At 43.9% G+C, this 16742-nt stretch overlaps 1 protein-coding gene across 4 annotated transcripts in view; it reads left to right on the forward strand.

The window, feature by feature from the left end:
• The window catches only part of LOC121283329 (beta-crystallin B3-like), a 45373-nt gene extending 29235 nt beyond the window's left edge, over positions 1–16138 (forward strand). For all 4 annotated transcript variants that reach the window (XM_041197790.1, XM_041197792.1, XM_041197791.1 and 1 more), the window contains 5 exons: positions 334–410; positions 1291–1409; positions 8421–8553; positions 13938–14080; positions 15454–16138. In XM_041197790.1, the coding sequence (XP_041053724.1) occupies positions 334–410; positions 1291–1409; positions 8421–8553; positions 13938–14080; positions 15454–15622 (641 nt within the window). In that variant the 3' untranslated portion in view covers positions 15623–16138. The remainder of the gene's footprint in view (positions 1–333; positions 411–1290; positions 1410–8420; positions 8554–13937; positions 14081–15453) is intronic.
• Positions 16139–16742: the final 604 nt, after the last annotated feature.

Below are 16742 nucleotides of genomic sequence, written 5' to 3' on the forward strand. Positions count from 1 at the left end.
TGCTTCAGTGCAATGTCGTTTTGTTTTGTTTATCCCTTTATGATCTAACCTGGTTAAAAAGCAAAAAAAGCAACAAGCAAATCCACTGGGCATATAAATAGGGTGAGCTGAGGTTTAAACACCACTTTCCATATTTTCTCTTGTCTGGCAAAAGATTGAGCAGTTTTTAGGTGAGCCATCGGAATATCTTCAAAGTATTAAACTTATTAACTGGTGTAAAAACCTTCATAAAATAGGAAATTTTGGGGAAAAAAAACAAGTTAATCAAATATTTATAAAATGTATATAGCAACCAAACCAAATAAATTTTTTATATCTTGATTATTATTTTAGCAGTTGCCACAATGTCTCACAGTGGAACACAGGGTAGCATTGGAAGCCATTCTGCTTCAAGTCTTCGCAATAACAGGGTAGGTATTGGTGTGCTTTGATTTACCTGTTATTTATAGCCTATTATTAATATTAGTGTAGGGGCAGATTAGTGCACATGAACACTTACTATTAAGTAGCAGTTCCTGTTAGTAGAAGCATCTTAAAGTAAGTTAACTTGTGGATGGTGAGTAGAAAGTTGCTACAGTTATGACCCAGTGTCAGTCCACGTATTGATTGGGTCTACATGGCATGCACAATGGGGTCTTGCAATCATTTAACATCGTTATTGTGAAGCATTCTATATTGTACTTATTATTTTGTTTTACTTAGGAAACATCGCAGTATTCATTCGCCTAAAATTATTTTAGCTGACTCCCATTTCCTGTAAACAGTACTGACAGCTTAAGAAAGGCATAGGGTAAAATATCATCTCATTAATATTGTTTTATCTTCCCCCTTATTGAGTTATGGATGTTTGGGGAAGAGAAAACCAATTCTAAATTGCTCAAGTGTTCATTGTTCATTGGTGAGCTGGGACAACAGGCATCAGAAGATTATTTCACCATGATGTATTTTGCAGACAAAACCAAGATTGTCCTTAAAGATGTCCACACATGAGCACTCTCCAGCAGCAATCATTGGATAACAACTGGGAGTGGGAATTCCAGCTAATTCCTTCCTACTTTTTTATCCAAGTACTGAGATCTCAGCCAACTTAGCACACATTATAGTTTAAATGCAAGACTAAGTGACTCATGACTCAGTGCCACACAATCAGTCACATACCCGGTGAACCATTATGGTTGCTGTGCACATTTTTTGATTTAATGATACAAAGTTAGGTTTTAAGTATGTGATTTGCACTTCACCTTCAGTTGTATGGTAATTGAGGTTTATTCATTCCTATTTTGTTCTCAGATTATCATCTATGAGTATGAAAGCTTCCAAGGTCGCAGAATGGAAATCAATACAGAATGCAGGAACATTTGTGATCGGGGATTCGATAAAGTGGGGTCCATCCGTGTTGAATGTGGACCGTAAGTATTTCCTATGACCATCTAATCGTGGCTTCTGGAGTTCAGCCGTGTGTTAACTTTTCCGATGCTCTCATGAGAGTTTCTCCCCGCTTTTACAGGGCTAAACCAGTCTTTTTTTTTTAAATCAATAGGGTCCTGATTACTTGTGATTCAGCCCACATCTAGTGAGCTAATACTAAGTCAGGATGAAACATATTTGCTGTAGACTTCATTCGCGATGCTATATGTATGGGAATCAACAGCTTCTGGAGTTTATGAAGTTCCATCCCATGGTAAAAGTGAATGGCTGCAGATGTAACATGTGTCACAGAATGGTCATCCTCAAATAAGGAATGCACAACATACTTACTATACATAATTATTATAATATATTAAATTTCTGAAGATGAGAGACTTACATTTTGATTACACATAAATTAACATGAGTATTACTGAATCTTACCACTGCTTTCTCAGTGTATTCCACAGTATGATTGCATGTGGAGCAGTAGCCCTCTGGTAGCTTGCCAAAGCAGTTAGTTCATCCTTAACATTAAACGCCAGCAGAAATATTTGTGCTACAGTAATAACATTATACAGCTCTGCTTATAATTTGTGGAACAAATCTTAACTGCTTTATGACACTCACTCAGAACATTGTGAATTTTTGGAATTTGCTAGCCCAGCGGGCTGTGGATGCTGATTGGATGAGTATATTCAAGACTTAGCTTCATAAATCTTTGGGCACTAATGAATCAGAGGATATGGGTGTAGAGTGGGAAAGTGAGGTTAATGTAGAAATTCAGCCAAAATGCTATTGAATGGTCAAGCAGGCTTGATGGGGCGTATGGCCTTCTGCTCCTATTTCTTATGTTCTAACATTCTAGAGACTTTGCAACATTGTAGAATCGATTATGACCTCATTAAAATGATACTCAGCTCAACTGATGACCACCTCTGGCAATCCCTCCACTGCCACTGATTTGTCACGCTACTTGTCCGACTTCCAGCAATGGATGAGCAGAAGTTTGTTTCAGCTAAGCATTGTAAAGACCAAAGCCAGTGCCTTCAATCCCTACCACAAACTCCTTGTCTTAGTCACTGACTCCATCCCTCTCCCTGGCTGTTGTCTGAGGCTAAATAGACACGTTTGCGTCACCCTTCCTAACATTGCCAACAAATTATAAGGAGGCAGGAGTCTTGTGCAGTCCCCACACAGAGTGTAAGGAGGCAATGGACTGTGTATTCCTTCTCCCGCCGCCCCCCCCCCCCCCCCCCCCCTCACAAGAGTGTAAAGAGGCTGGTGCCTGTGTTTTCCCACTCAGCGCAGAATGGAAGGAGCCTGGGAGCTGCATATTTTTCCCACACAGAAAGCACAAGGAAGCTGGGATCAGCACATGCACCTCCCAACCCCATGTCATCATATTTATCATATTTGATCCCAGGTTGAGTTTCCAACCACATATCTTCTCCATTACCAAGACCACCTATTTCCACCTCTGTAGCATCACCTGTTTCTACCCCTGCCTCAGCTCATCTGCTGCCGAAACCCTCTGCCTTTGTCACCTCTAGATGTGCCTATTCCGATGATTTTACTGCCAGCTTTGTATCTTCAACCTCCATAAACTTGAACTCATTAAAAACTCTGCTGCCCATATTCTAATTCACCTCAAGTCTCAGTTACCTGTGATCCCTGTACTTACTGACCTATATTAAATCCCAGCCTCACCATGGCTCGATTTTAAGATTCTCAGTCCCTCTGTGGCCTCACCGCTTTCTATTCCTGTAACCACCTCCATCCCTGAAAACCTCCAAGATCTTTGCCTTCCTCCAGTTATGGCCTCTTGTGCATCCTCAATGTTAACCCCTCCATCAGTGGTGGCTGTGATTGTAGCTGCCCAGCTTTTAAGCTCTGGCATTCCCTTTATATCCCACCAGCCTCTCTCTCCTCTTTTTAAATATCCTTTCCAACCTGCCTTTTTGAGTAAGCTTTTGATTATCTGTACTAAATCTCCTTCTGTGACTCAAATTTTGTTCGCTCATGTACCTGTGAAGCACGGGTAATTCTACTCTGGCAAAGGTGTTATATAAATGCAAGTTGTTGATATCATGTTGAACGACAAACAAAAATCATCCCTTGAAATAAGGAAGATATTCAAATTTGATATTATAAATAGATATCCTTTTGTACCGTGCTTGCTTCATCAGATGCCATTACACCTGTCATAGTAGTATAAGGGTCTGCAAATATAGGATTAACATGGGACTGAGTACAGTACTGCCCACACAGTGATGTAAGAGAGCACATGACCCACACCCAGGGTCAGTTTGAGTATTGGACAGAGCTGTGTGTACCAGCTACTAGCTTTTATCCTTTATTGTATGTTTGTAAATAGTTCTAAGAGTCAATAAAGACTTACAGTTACCTACATATGAATACATGGACTTCTTCAGACCTACTGAACTATAACCAGCATCCTACAACATGGTGGCAAAACACAAAACCTCCCTGAAAATGCACAGAAAAAAATCAAATACAGGAAGACTGAGAACGAATTCAGCAAAGCAGTCTAACCTGAATAGAAGCTCCAGAAGCATAGGTGCAGAGGAAAAATCGCCAAGAAAAAACTCCAAAGAAAGGCTTGGAAGCTGAAGGCAAAGATTTAAAATTCCTTACTGTAACCAAAGAGTCCATTGCATTTCCCTTGAAAGTCCAGCTTCAAATCCCAGCGTACAGACTCAGCAGACCTAACAAAAGTGAGCAGAATCTTTTAAAATTCCAGGCTACAGCAAGTCCTGAGAAATCTTTAAATATTTCAGAGTGAGACGTGCAGCTTGAAAGAAGCTGTCAATAAAAACACAATCCCCAAGTTGGCGCCTTAACAGGTGGCATGGAAGCTTGCTCTGAAGATATTTAGAAATAATTAATTGAATACTCTGGGAAAATCGTGACTTTTTAAACCCATCTAAAGGTAAGCAAAACCCTGGATTTGACAGCAACATGATGGAATAAAGGCTACCTTGAACAGCTGCATGGAGGAAGAGTGGCACAAGCTCAATGAGACTCTGTTAAATTACAAGAAAACTCAAGACAAAGTAATTGCGCTTCACAGTGAAGAGGAAAACCTGCTAAAGGACCTTGATGTGCTACAAGGATTCCTCAGGTTAAAGTTTGTTCCTCTGGGAAATTATGAAGTGAAGCAAAATGAATTTAATGTCACTCTGAAGGAACTGACGAACCGGTTGGCAGAGAAGACTCAGGAATGTTCTACGTTCCAGGAGGAAGCCAAGAGGTATGAGAGTGAGACGGCAGCACTAAAGAAAATGGTTAGACATTTGGAAGAAAACTTGGAAAAATTTCCAAACAGGTATATGGAGAAATGGAAATCGAGAACCTAGGCTGGCAAGAGAAAGTGGAACTTCTCACAAAAGAGAATGAAGAGTCTCAGAAACAATTGGCCAAAGTGTAATTACAGAATGTGAGCTTGACGGATAGCACAGAGGAATTATGATCTGCCAAAGGAAAACTGATCGGCATAGAGAACCAACTTTTGCGTACGAAAGATGAGTTTGTGAAGGAAAAACGAGAACTAATGAGAACACTGCAATGTCGCTCACAGGGAGTAGAACATTGGAAAAAGGACTTAAAATGTTTCATTGATGAACTTGTAGAAGCACATTCATCAAAGATCAGAAGTCTCTAGTAAGCATCATGCAAAATGCCTGGAACAGGAGAAAGAATTGCTGATGCATCAGAACAGTTGCTTGAAAGCAGAATTAACATCCAAAACTGATGAACTTCGGTCCAGTCTGAACAACATGAAGGTTGAGATTCGCAATATGGAAGAGCAAATGCAGACTTTGAAAGCAGATAAGAGAAATTCTTTGAAACAGATTGACGATCTAACGAGTAATTTGAAAGAGTCCAAAAGCAGTCAGTGACCATTGAAGAAAGGTTCTAAACAGAATTGAATGCCTGGTGAACTTGTCAAACTTAGTTCTGCAGGTAACTCTGAAACAAATATACCTCAACTTACTAGAGTAGTTGCTGAGTTGAATGAAAAGATTCATAAACTCGAAAAACAACTGGAAAAGAAGAAAGTGATCAAAAAATTAGGTAAAATTGTGAAACAAGTGGGAACGAGTGTTTCATTTTTGAAATATTAACTTCCACATACATCATGATGACCCTCACGATGACAGAGGAAGCGAAAGAAACAACAAGGAGACTAACACAATGCTTGTCCACCCTGCAAGAAACAAGTTAGGGTAGCAACCACCTTCCAAACCTAGAGGAAGAATCAGCAGCGACAGAGTCTACCACTCCTCCGACAGCAGTGCGAATGAGATATGGAAGGGTTATAAGGCCTCCAGACAGCCCAAATCTTTGAATTCAAGGACTTGAAGGGAGGAGATGGGCTAGTGCTAATGTAATAATGACAGTGTACATGTATGATGGCAATGACTATGTAAGACATAAGGGGCCGCAAACTCCAAGCTTCCCAGTGTCGTATTTGGGGGTTACCCCAAAGGTGCATTGGGGAATCACTCTCGGAAGTTCCTAAGTAAGGATTTGCACAGCAATTGCCCAGAAGTGCACAGTTCCTCTGGACAATTGCCTTGTGCTGGGAACCATCCAGGGTTACACCAATAGTTACTCAGAAAAGGTTAGAAGAATTAGAAGCTCTTCTAACGTCTGGGTAACTATTGTAAAGACCCAGGTCAATCCCACAGGGCTGCTCCCACAACCCCTGACTGCACTCCTCACCCACAGGATACCCCTCGCACCCCCAACCCTACTCACAGGAGTCTCCCCACCCCCCCCCCCCCCCCCGACGCCTCCAATCCCCAACCCCCCAATTCCGACATCCGATCTTCCCATCCCTGCAACTGCCGACACCCTCCACCCCCCACAACCCCTGACCTCTGACCCCCCATCCCTCCTGACCTCCAATCCTCTCACCCCCCCTCAGGACCTCAGACCTACCCCGCCGCCTCCCCCACTCACCACAGACTTCGACCCCCCCACCCCCAGCACCTCTGACCTCCCCCACCCCACCCCCCGATCTTGGACCACCCCACACAGCCCCTTCAACCCCTCCAATCCCCCGGACCTCCACAAACCCCCCACTCCCCATACAACCACCACCAACCTCTGACCGAGGACCTCTGAGTCCCTGCACCCCCCCACCCCCCCAGGAACCCCAACCGCCCCTCCCCCAAACCCACCCTACCCTCCCAAGACCTCCCGCTCCCACAGTCCCGGACCTCCGACTGACCTCTCTCCAGATCCCAGATCTCAGACTGACCCCGCCCCCACCCCCAGACCCTCTCCCGGACCCCCCCACCCTCCAAATCCTATCCACGTACCTTTGACATTTAACCTTCCCCCACTGGCCTGTAAATCTCTCTAGCCCTTTAGCTGCCGTAAAGCAGGTAAGTTTAGTGTTGTAAAAAAGGGGGCATGACCTCCTCCGGAGCTGCACCTCACTGGGGCCGCGAGGAGTCTTTCAATGCAGGCCCCAAGCAGCTCTGGCGATCAGAAGGGCCAGCATAATTTTCAGGACCGTGTAAGGTAGGCATTTATTTCTCTTAATTCCTGCAGGCCAGCACTTTCCGATGCTAGTTGGAATTTACAGCCCAAGGTAAACTATAATCATTTAAAATACATTGGATAAAGACTGGGGAGGATGTGTAATGTAAGGGTCTGGCACATATAGGTAACGTGGGACTGAATAGAGTACCGCCCACATAGAGCACATGATCTGCACCCAGGGTGAGTTGAATGTTGGACAGAGCTGTGTGTACCAGCAAGCATGGAGACAGATCCTAGCTTGTACCCTTTACTGTGTATTTGTAAATTGTTCTAAGAGTCAACAAAGACTTACAGTTAACCTACGTATGAATATGAAGACTCCTTCAGACCTACCGAACTGTAACCAACAGCCGTATATATAATTTCTTATTCCTGGTATCAGCCTAATAAATCTACATTGAACCTTTTTCACAAATCTGAATTTTTTTTCTGTAATGGGGAGCACAAACTGCACACAATACTATAGCCTAACCAACATTACGTCTTGTTTCAGTTTCACTTCCTATTATTCAGTGCCTCAAGCATCTTTATTTCAAAGGCTTGTGTCTACAGGCTGGATTTTTGGGAATGGGCTGGGAGAAGGGAAGGTTGGCAAAGTCGTGTGGGAAGGCATCAGGTAGTTTGCCCTACACCTTCCTGCTTCTCTGGCAGCCTCTTAGCAGATTCGGGGGTGGGGGGGGGGCTCCTTTTTGGGCACTCTATAGGCCATGGAGGAACCCCAATCAAATATAGCTGCCCCTGAAGCATCATACCAAATGCCCTCAGCAACCGCCACCCCCAACCATGATCGCTAGCCCCAGTGCTTCTAGACCCCACATACCTGTCTTCAAGGGTGCGTGGCCAGTGTTGTTGTGCCTTCGTCCTCCAGGTGCAGTTACAGCAATGGCCACAGCTCGCAGTGGTGCTGCTGAGGTGCCGGCCTTCTTGAGGGCAGACCACCACGCTTAATTGGATGGCAGCCTAAGCGGCAGCCACTTGTTTGGTTGCTGCCGGCAAAATGCGGCCCTGTGTCCCGCTGACCACTGAAGTAGGGCGGCCTCCAGCTTTTGTCCCTGGTGGCAGGACTTCCACCGCCTCAGAAATATTCCGACCTACACCCCTAAGTTTTGCCATTTTTCTACTCCACTGGAAATTATACAACTTAAGCTGCATTTCTACTTTCTGTTCCTTTTCCGAAAATGTGCTACTTCAGAATCAGAATTTCGAATGGTTACATAGACGTAATTTTCGTACATTTGGAAATTGTTTTCAGATGTCCCTGTTCGGTCTGCTGTGCTCTCAATGACCACTGACAAAGTTGCATGCTTCTAATTATTCCATGTGAAACTTTTAGCACACCAAACATTTTATAAAGCACTTGTTTATAAAGTATTAAATTGGTTTCATTTTGCTATTTGCAAAGGACAAACATCTTATTGCAATCATTTATTTTTCAGGTGGGTGGGTTATGAACAGCAGAACTTCTGTGGTGAGATGTTCATGCTGGAGAAGGGAGAATATCCTCGTTGGGATTCCTGGTCCAATAGCTATCGCACTGACTGTATGATGTCTTTCAGACCTGTCAAAATGGTAAGAAGAGATTTACTGCAAGACTTTATATTATACTTCTGTAATGAATTCCATTTTAAAAAAGGCTAAAAAGTGATTATGGCCTGTTTCTGGATATGAGGACCATGGTTTGCAATCTGTCCATGTCCATTGAGTTGAGGGTAGCAGCATGTAAACTTGGTGCTGCCTCCTCACTTACCCGATTGTAACATTGGTTTGAGCGGGACCACGCAGCTGGCTGCCTGAGTGCTCAGCAGAGGCCTAGCAGAGTATGCTAATAACATGTGGTGCAATCAGCTGGCTCCTCTTAAAGGTAGTCTGCCCCTCTTAAAGGGGACCTGCACTCAGCGGAAGGGAGCTGCTGCTGGCTGCCTGTACTGGCACTGGCTACATGTAGGAGTTGCACAGATGGAGCACCAGGTAAAGGTGTTCCTAGGTTAACTGATGTGGCACTGGAGGCATTTATGGTGGAGATGGACAGGAGGCCCTTCAGGACTACCCTCTGAAGGGAATGGGAGTGGGTGATCAATGCTAGGAATCTGGCCTTGAAGACCTGGCAATGGTGCCACAAGGATTTTAATGTCCTCGTGTAGATGGTTAAGGTCAACGAATGCATCTTCACATGACATCTCCTAACCACTATGCCACCAACCTCTCACACTTCCCAAAGCACCAGCATCACTCAGCAGTCCCTGGCACTCACATCTCACACGCTATTCTATTCAGATACTCACTCTCACCTTCACACACATTCACACAGTGACGACAGCCTCACAGCCAGGTCCCACTTCCTCCACATAACTCCAGCTTTTCAGCTGTGGGAGGCACCAATGAAAAATGGTGCAGCACAATCACTGACATCTGCCCTCTTTGTTGCAGGACAAGGTAGACATAATGGAAGGGAGAACATCAGAACTGGCTGAGGATAAAACGCCTGCTCCTCCTGAGCCCTGCAGAGGAGATGGTTCGAAGCATTCTGAGGCTGTCTGTGACAGATCCTAAGGCAGACAGTGCCACTGAGATCATGGAGGATGACAATATATTCCTGCCTTTTGCCACTTCTCAAGCTCACCATCATCTTGCTACCTGATATGATGTGCAAGCTGCTGATGGTGTGCCCATGGCTCTCTTTGTTTTACACCCCACCCCACTTCCCTATTTCCAACCTTCCCCTTTCCAACTCTCAGCTTTTAGACACCCAAGGACTGCTGTCTGCCAGCTGCTGCACACCCAGGAGGAAGAGAGAGAGTTAACACCACATAGCTGTTGATGAAGCACAGCCATTTGATCTGACACTCATGGCCACCAGCTCAGATACTGGCACGGCATGTACCTTAGATGCTAGTGCGGAATTGGGATCTGTATGTGATAAGTCACCAGGCATGAGTAGGCTGCAGCCAGATTGGGGGAAAGGATATTTCACATGCCAGCTCTCCGGAGGGCGAAGTCACAGGTGAGTTCTTCTACAGGGGGCTCAGACAGGGGTATACCAAAATGCTGGGTGAATTGTCTGGTCCGCCAGAGAGTCTACTGTGACTGTCAAGGCGTGTGGAGCTGTCTGGCTCCAACTTGGCAGAGGGCATTGCACAGAACTTCCCCCCCCCCCCCACCCCATCCCCCCTCTCCGCAGTCCCTGCTTGACCTCCCTGTCATGGTGCAGACGCACTGTAACTGCAGCCCCCATACCTGTTGCAGCCTTTGTGTGGACAGGTTACCAAATCTGCTGCCCTTCCTGTGAGGATGCACCGCCTACTAAATCCAGCAACTCAGCACAACATCTCCAAAAATAGTCCCGAGTGCTTCCGGAGACTTTCCAATGGCTGAAGTCAGTGTAAGTCGCCTCACCTGCAATTTGGGTACCAGGCCTTTAAAATAATATAGAGATGGATCCCGCTTGCGGCTGTTTGTCTAATCTTTGGTGCAAAAACAAGCAACTGCGTTGAATGAATTTGTGGGGTCCAGGTTTGTAAATTGTGCATCAAATCAGCTGGATGGCAAAATCTGGCCAGGTGGGACACTTCTGGTACAGGCATCCATGCTCCCAATAGCACCCTTACAGCATAAGACATGAGGAGGTCATGCTTGAGATCACAGGGATACTCTGCAGCCCACTCCAGCTTCCTTACTGCAGCAGAGCTATGAATCTGAACTTTGGGCCCAATGAATACAATTTTCTTTTTTAAATTGCATCTTGCTGTTTGAAATGGAACATTATTAAATCTTTATCATATAATTCCCGAGAGAGTTAGAAGAAGTTATAATATAGAATAATATATAATATCTGCATTATCACATTAAAGAGCAGGACTTTGAAGATGGTAATCTCTGGTGTGTTAGTTGATATAGGGGTAAACCGGTTAGGGATATAAATGCATGGCTGAGAGAATGGTATTGGAAAGATGGGTTCCAGTTGCATGGCATATTGGCACCAGTTTTGAGACATAATAGAGCTGTACCACAGGGATGCACTGCATCTGAACTGGTATGAGACCAAGGGAAAATAGGACTTGATAATGATGACGATAAGAAAAAGAGATGAGAGAGCAAAAGTCAGAGTACAAAAAGAGATAATGGGAGAATAAAGCAGGGGTAATGTAATATAAGTGCATCTTAAATTGCTTGTATAACAATACACAAAGCATCAGCAACAAAACTGGAGAATTAGAGATAATAATCCAAAGTGAAGAAATAGACTAATAGGGATAATGGAGACTACTGGAAACTAGATAAGATTGGCAGTTAAATATTGCTGGCGATAATGAATTTAAAAGATCCTAAAAGTTGAAATGGTGGTTGGGTTGATGTTAGTCAGAAATAATGGCTGGAATTTTCCCAGCCCCACGAGGAAGCTTTGGAGGTGGGAGCGCTTGGAAATTTAGAACACAGCTCGTCGGGTTGGCTCCCCCTACGTGTTCCTGACTCCCAGGGCAGGGGCTCTTAGTGGCTACAGCTACCCGCTCTGCAATGACAGGTAGCCAATTAAGGTACTTAAAAGGGCAATTCACCCCAAATTTTTGCACTTCAATGAAATGTTATGAACGCCGCATGAGCCCATGCTGTGCCCGGAGCCAGGCAATGTATCAGGAGCGGCTTCAAGGCTGGGGGTTGAAGCACCATCATATGATTTTATGTATCTCTGTATAAAGGAATAGGAAAGTTGTACGTGACACACCCGCCAAGTGCATTCATCTGGCAGTGTTTCCCGTACAGACGGATGCCCTTGGCAGCTCTGGCCCTCACTTTCTGCATGCTGTCTGGATCATGAGGTCAGCACCTCCATCTTGTGGTACCCTCTTTCTCCATGTCTGCCTGAGCAGCGCTCACCTTCCCTAGTGGGGCTGCCGGTTGACCTTCCCTTTGGCCCCTCCAATTGGCTGTCCCGCATCCATGACCATTCCACTGTCCCTGCTTGGAGAGCAGAGGCGGGCCTACTAATTGACTGCCTCCCATAAAATTAAGCGAGCAGGCGCGACACCAAAATGCACAGGCTGGGAAGCTGGAAGTAGCCCCAATGTCGGGTTCCTGCTGTCCAGGGGAAAATTCAGCTCAATATGAAAGTGAGAAAGGACGTGGCCAGCAAAGAGATAGAAAGCAAACCCAAATAGATTGAGATGAAGGATGCAAAGGGATGATTGGTATCAGGCCACCAAATAAGGGAAGGGAAGTGGAGGGAGAAATATGTAGGCAAATATATGAAGTGAGCAAAAAGCATAGACCGGAATCTTTGGGTCGGCGAATGGGGGTGTAAAATGATGCACGGTGACATCGGGCGTGTGTCCCATGTCATTGCGATTTTTAGTTCAGCGAGCGCGTACCGGAGTTGGCTGTGTGCCCACCGAGCTGCCAAGAGCATCAGTCTGTAGGGGAAACACTGCCAGGTGAATGCACTTGGCGCATGTGCCGCACACAACTTTCCTGTTCTTTTATTAAGGCCATTTAAGTATCAACTGAAATACTTAACAGCTGCCCGTCCAACCTTAAGGTCGGCGGGTGGGTGGGTGGGGGGGGGCAGACTAAGAGCCCAGGCAGCCTTCGCATTTCTCATGAAACCTCATCCACAGGCGGGATGAGGTTTCATGAAGTGTTTATAAATTGAATAGAGCATTTAAGTTCATTGACGTGTCCCAGCTCATGTGACACTGTCACCTGAGGGGACATGTCTTAGAGGTTTTTTTTTCTTTATTAAAATTTTTAAAAATCAAACTAATCTCCCTGAGGCAGCTCTTAGGGAGATTTCTGAGAGGCCCTGACTCAGCCTATACCCTTCCCCCGCAGCCTGCATAGGGAGCGCTCAGCGCTTCTGCGTGCGCATCACGCTGGGCGAGCCTTAATTGGCCTGCCCATGTAAAATGGTGGCTACGCTCCCACGCAAACCCCCTCCCCACCCCCGACGGGGAGAAAAGTTTCCCCATAGAATCATTAATCATGGAAGATTTCAGCTGCTACCACATAAACTGACGGAGATGGGGTGAAAGGGCAGAAGGGATGGAGTTTTTACAGGGTAAACAAGATTTCTTTCTAACTCAATGGGCAGAATTTTGCCCTTGGTGGGCCCCACTGGCTCGGTGGTGGGTGGGCAGCCGCCATTTTGAGTGAACAGGCCAATTAAGGCCCCGCCCAGCAGCCTGCCCGACAGGAAGCGCTATGCACTTCCTGTGCGGGGGTCGGGGGAGGGAATCCCCATAAATCAAAGTGCGCTGTTTCGGGCACACACACGAATTAGCGCACTGCTCCCTGAGGCAAAGTCCTGTCTTAGGGAGTTTCCTGACAGGTAAGAAAAGTCAAAAGATAGAGAAATATTAAAATTATTAACATGTCCCCCTCATGTGACAATGTCACACGAGATGGGACATGTTAATAAGAAACACAATAAAGTTTATTACATTTTTGAAAAATGGACATGAAACTTCATCTCGCCAGTGGATGAAGTTTCATGAATAATCTGGAGCCCGCTGGGGCTCCTGGCCTGTCCGCCAGCCTTAAGCTTGGACAGGGCAGGGTCTTTAATGATATTAATGAGCCAGTCAATGGCCTTAATTGGCCATTGACAGGTCGGCGGGTGGACAGCTGATTTCGCTGTCTGCCCGCCTTCCTGAAGATTTAAATGGTTCCTCCCGACATCATCCCACATCATTTTCCCCTCAGCGAGCGGGCCCTGCCCCCAAATCGCCGAGGGGAAAATTGAGATGAATATGTCGGCAGCCCAACCAGAAAGGAAGTGCTGTTAATAATGGGTAATGAACTGAAACTGATAAGAGGCGTAAGCATGAGGGGACATCTTGGGATTAGTGATCATAATCTAAAGTTTAAGATTTACTTTAAATGAAGCCAGAACAACATGTACTTTTTTTGTAAATAATGCAATGAAATCATGTAGAATTCTTAAAACTGCAAAATCATTATAGGATGGCCAGGACCACAAAATATGTCTTCATGAATGTGCCAACTTTGATGGAAGAAAAATGGAGATCTGTGATGAGGACATTCCCAGCCTGTGGGCCTATGGTTTCCAGGACAGAGTTGCCAGTATTAAAGTCATTGGTGGAACGTGAGTAACAATCCTTTCCTCATTTTTTAAAATTGGGTCTCCTTTTTTGAAAATTAAAAAAAAACCCAAATTATCTTTAGTATCTCAAAGAAATCACATTTAAGTATTAGTTTTATGCAACAACCATTTATATGGTATATCAGAAGAACTGCTCAGAACACTGGTCAAAGGAAAGGAGGAGGATGCAAAACAGGATTTGGGAAGAATGCAAGAAGGAAACAAAGGCTTGGCCAAGGAGATTTTTGGAATAAGGGAAAGAAATTGCGAGGCAAGTTGGATTTTGCACAAGACTTCAAAGCAGCAGCCATACAGAGTGGCTGAAAGATCTGCCTCTGATGATTGCGTGAAGGGGTTGAGTAGATAAGGAGCCATCCTGAGGGAGGATTGTGAACTGAGACATATGACTGGAGAAGATTGTGAAAATAAGATGGAATAAGACCTTGAGGAATTCAGAATGAATGCAAGGACCTTTTAGGACAGACGTGATGCGGTACACAAGTTTGAGAACTCATGGAACTGTAACAGCTGAAGGGTGTTACGGTGGGTGGAGGATGAATGCTTGAGAAATAATGCTGATATTAACACAGTAAAACACTTCAATTCCGAAGTTTAAAAAAATTAATGTACTTGGCAAGAGAGCAGATTCACTTATGGTTTGATGCTGATCATTTAAAAGAGGCCATGAAATAATAATTTAAGCAGGAAACAAAATACTTGTAATACTCTTTACAAGTTGTGCAGTAGGCTGTTAGTCCAAAATTCATTACAAAAATTCATATATTTTCTTTCAGAATGCCTTCAGTCTATTTGGGTTAAAAGTAGTAATTTTTCACCAAGATTTTTATTTGTTTTATTGTTTGAATGAACAGGACTTTTTTTTTCTTATATTTCCTGTTGCTTTTCCGCTTGTACGTTGTTCCCCTCCAGCTTCGAGAGCCCACCGCACCGTCTCTTACACAGCTTCTGTCAGTGTCAATTTGCTGCCATCCTACAGCTATTGTTTATCAATAAATTCCAAGTAAATCTTAATAGTTTGTATATATGTAGCGCTGAAAAAGATATGCAATGTGAAAGTCATACACCATTTTACAAGAAAAATATACTTGTTTGTACAAAAAATGCGGTTAATGCAGTTGCACCAATTTGAGAGCCAGCCATATCAATTCTCTATCACTGACCATTCATTTCATTCTTTTTCACTTCTAAGCATAGTTTACAGCATATATGTACATATACACAATTGATGCAGTCACAGATTTGAGTTGTTATATTTTATCCAATGCGTACAAGTGGCAGCATTCACTGTATTTACTTGGTGATATAATTGGAGACTTGCCCTTTAATCAATTATTTTGTTCTTTTGCACTTTATAGATGGGTTGGCTATGAATATCCAGGCTACAGAGGATATCAGTATGTGCTAGAGTGTGGAACATACAAGCACTGGAATGAATGGGGTGCTCAACAACCTTTGATTCAGTCCATGCGCCGTGTGAAGGACCAGCAATGGTACAAAAGGGGCTGCTTTGAGTTTATAAACTAAAATAAATCATGCTTTTAGACAGCCACGGGAATAATTTTATTGTTTTCATATCAGGCCCACAGAAATTGAAAATCACCTTTCCAGCAAGAAGTATTGTTATATATCATTTCCCATTTTTAAATTATCATGTCATTTTAAAGTCCATGACATTATCTTCTTTTGCTGGCTAATTTCAATTATTCTTGAATCATTAAGTAATAATGACTTCTAGTTTTAGTCCAGCGTATGTTTCTCAGCTCTCCCTTCAGAGTGCATTCTGAATAATTTTTTTTTTGTGGCCCTGAATATGATCTTGGGAAAACGGGGAATGGATGACCTGCAGTGTGGAAAACTCTCCGCTGTGTCTTACTCAGGGATGCAGACACCTTTGACAAACCTCACATGCACACCACAGCATTCAGTTTTTGTCTCTTTTTTTCATTTCCATTACTTTCAATATTTGTAACTCATGTCATTCCTTTTACCAATAAAAGTAATCTCTGCTGTCTTACAGAGATAATAAAATTGTAACTTCAACTAGCTGGCCACAGTTTGTTACTTTATCACACTACATGGGCCTGTTGCCATTCAGGAGTCTTGATAAAAATAACAGTTAATAGCATTTATCTGTAAGTTGTCAATCTACAGGAACTTCCATTTCAACATTTTTTATTTTAAAAAAACAAATCAAAATTTAGTAAATTGTAAATTCTGACCCTTATCTACCAATTTGAAGAAACGTGGGTGTAGTATTTGGGTTTCAAAGCTTGGTTGTTAAGCATCACCTCGGGGGAGTGCAGGAAGGAAAATCTGGCAGGAGATTACACACGAGTTCACAGAACTTGCCTCATTTTGCTTCAGATAGAAGGAAAATAAGAGCAGTTATGTTGCTTGGATGCAATCCAACCTATCAGTACAATTTTGATGTGCATACTTCATAGCAGTTCCAACTGGACTCTTATAATTGGCTCTCTGATGAGCATAATGTGGGCATTCAACTACATGACTCCCTCTCACTGCAAAGAATGGATATATTAAGAATGATAGTGTGGATGCAGAGAGGGCGTTCTCTTTTGTGGTCTTGTGGGGAAGAGCATAACTAGACGCCATCAATATAAGATTGTTGTCATGATAATAGCTG

This window comes from Carcharodon carcharias, chromosome 10 (assembly GCF_017639515.1).
Source record: "Carcharodon carcharias isolate sCarCar2 chromosome 10, sCarCar2.pri, whole genome shotgun sequence".
NCBI classification, from domain to species: Eukaryota; Metazoa; Chordata; class Chondrichthyes; order Lamniformes; family Lamnidae; genus Carcharodon; species Carcharodon carcharias.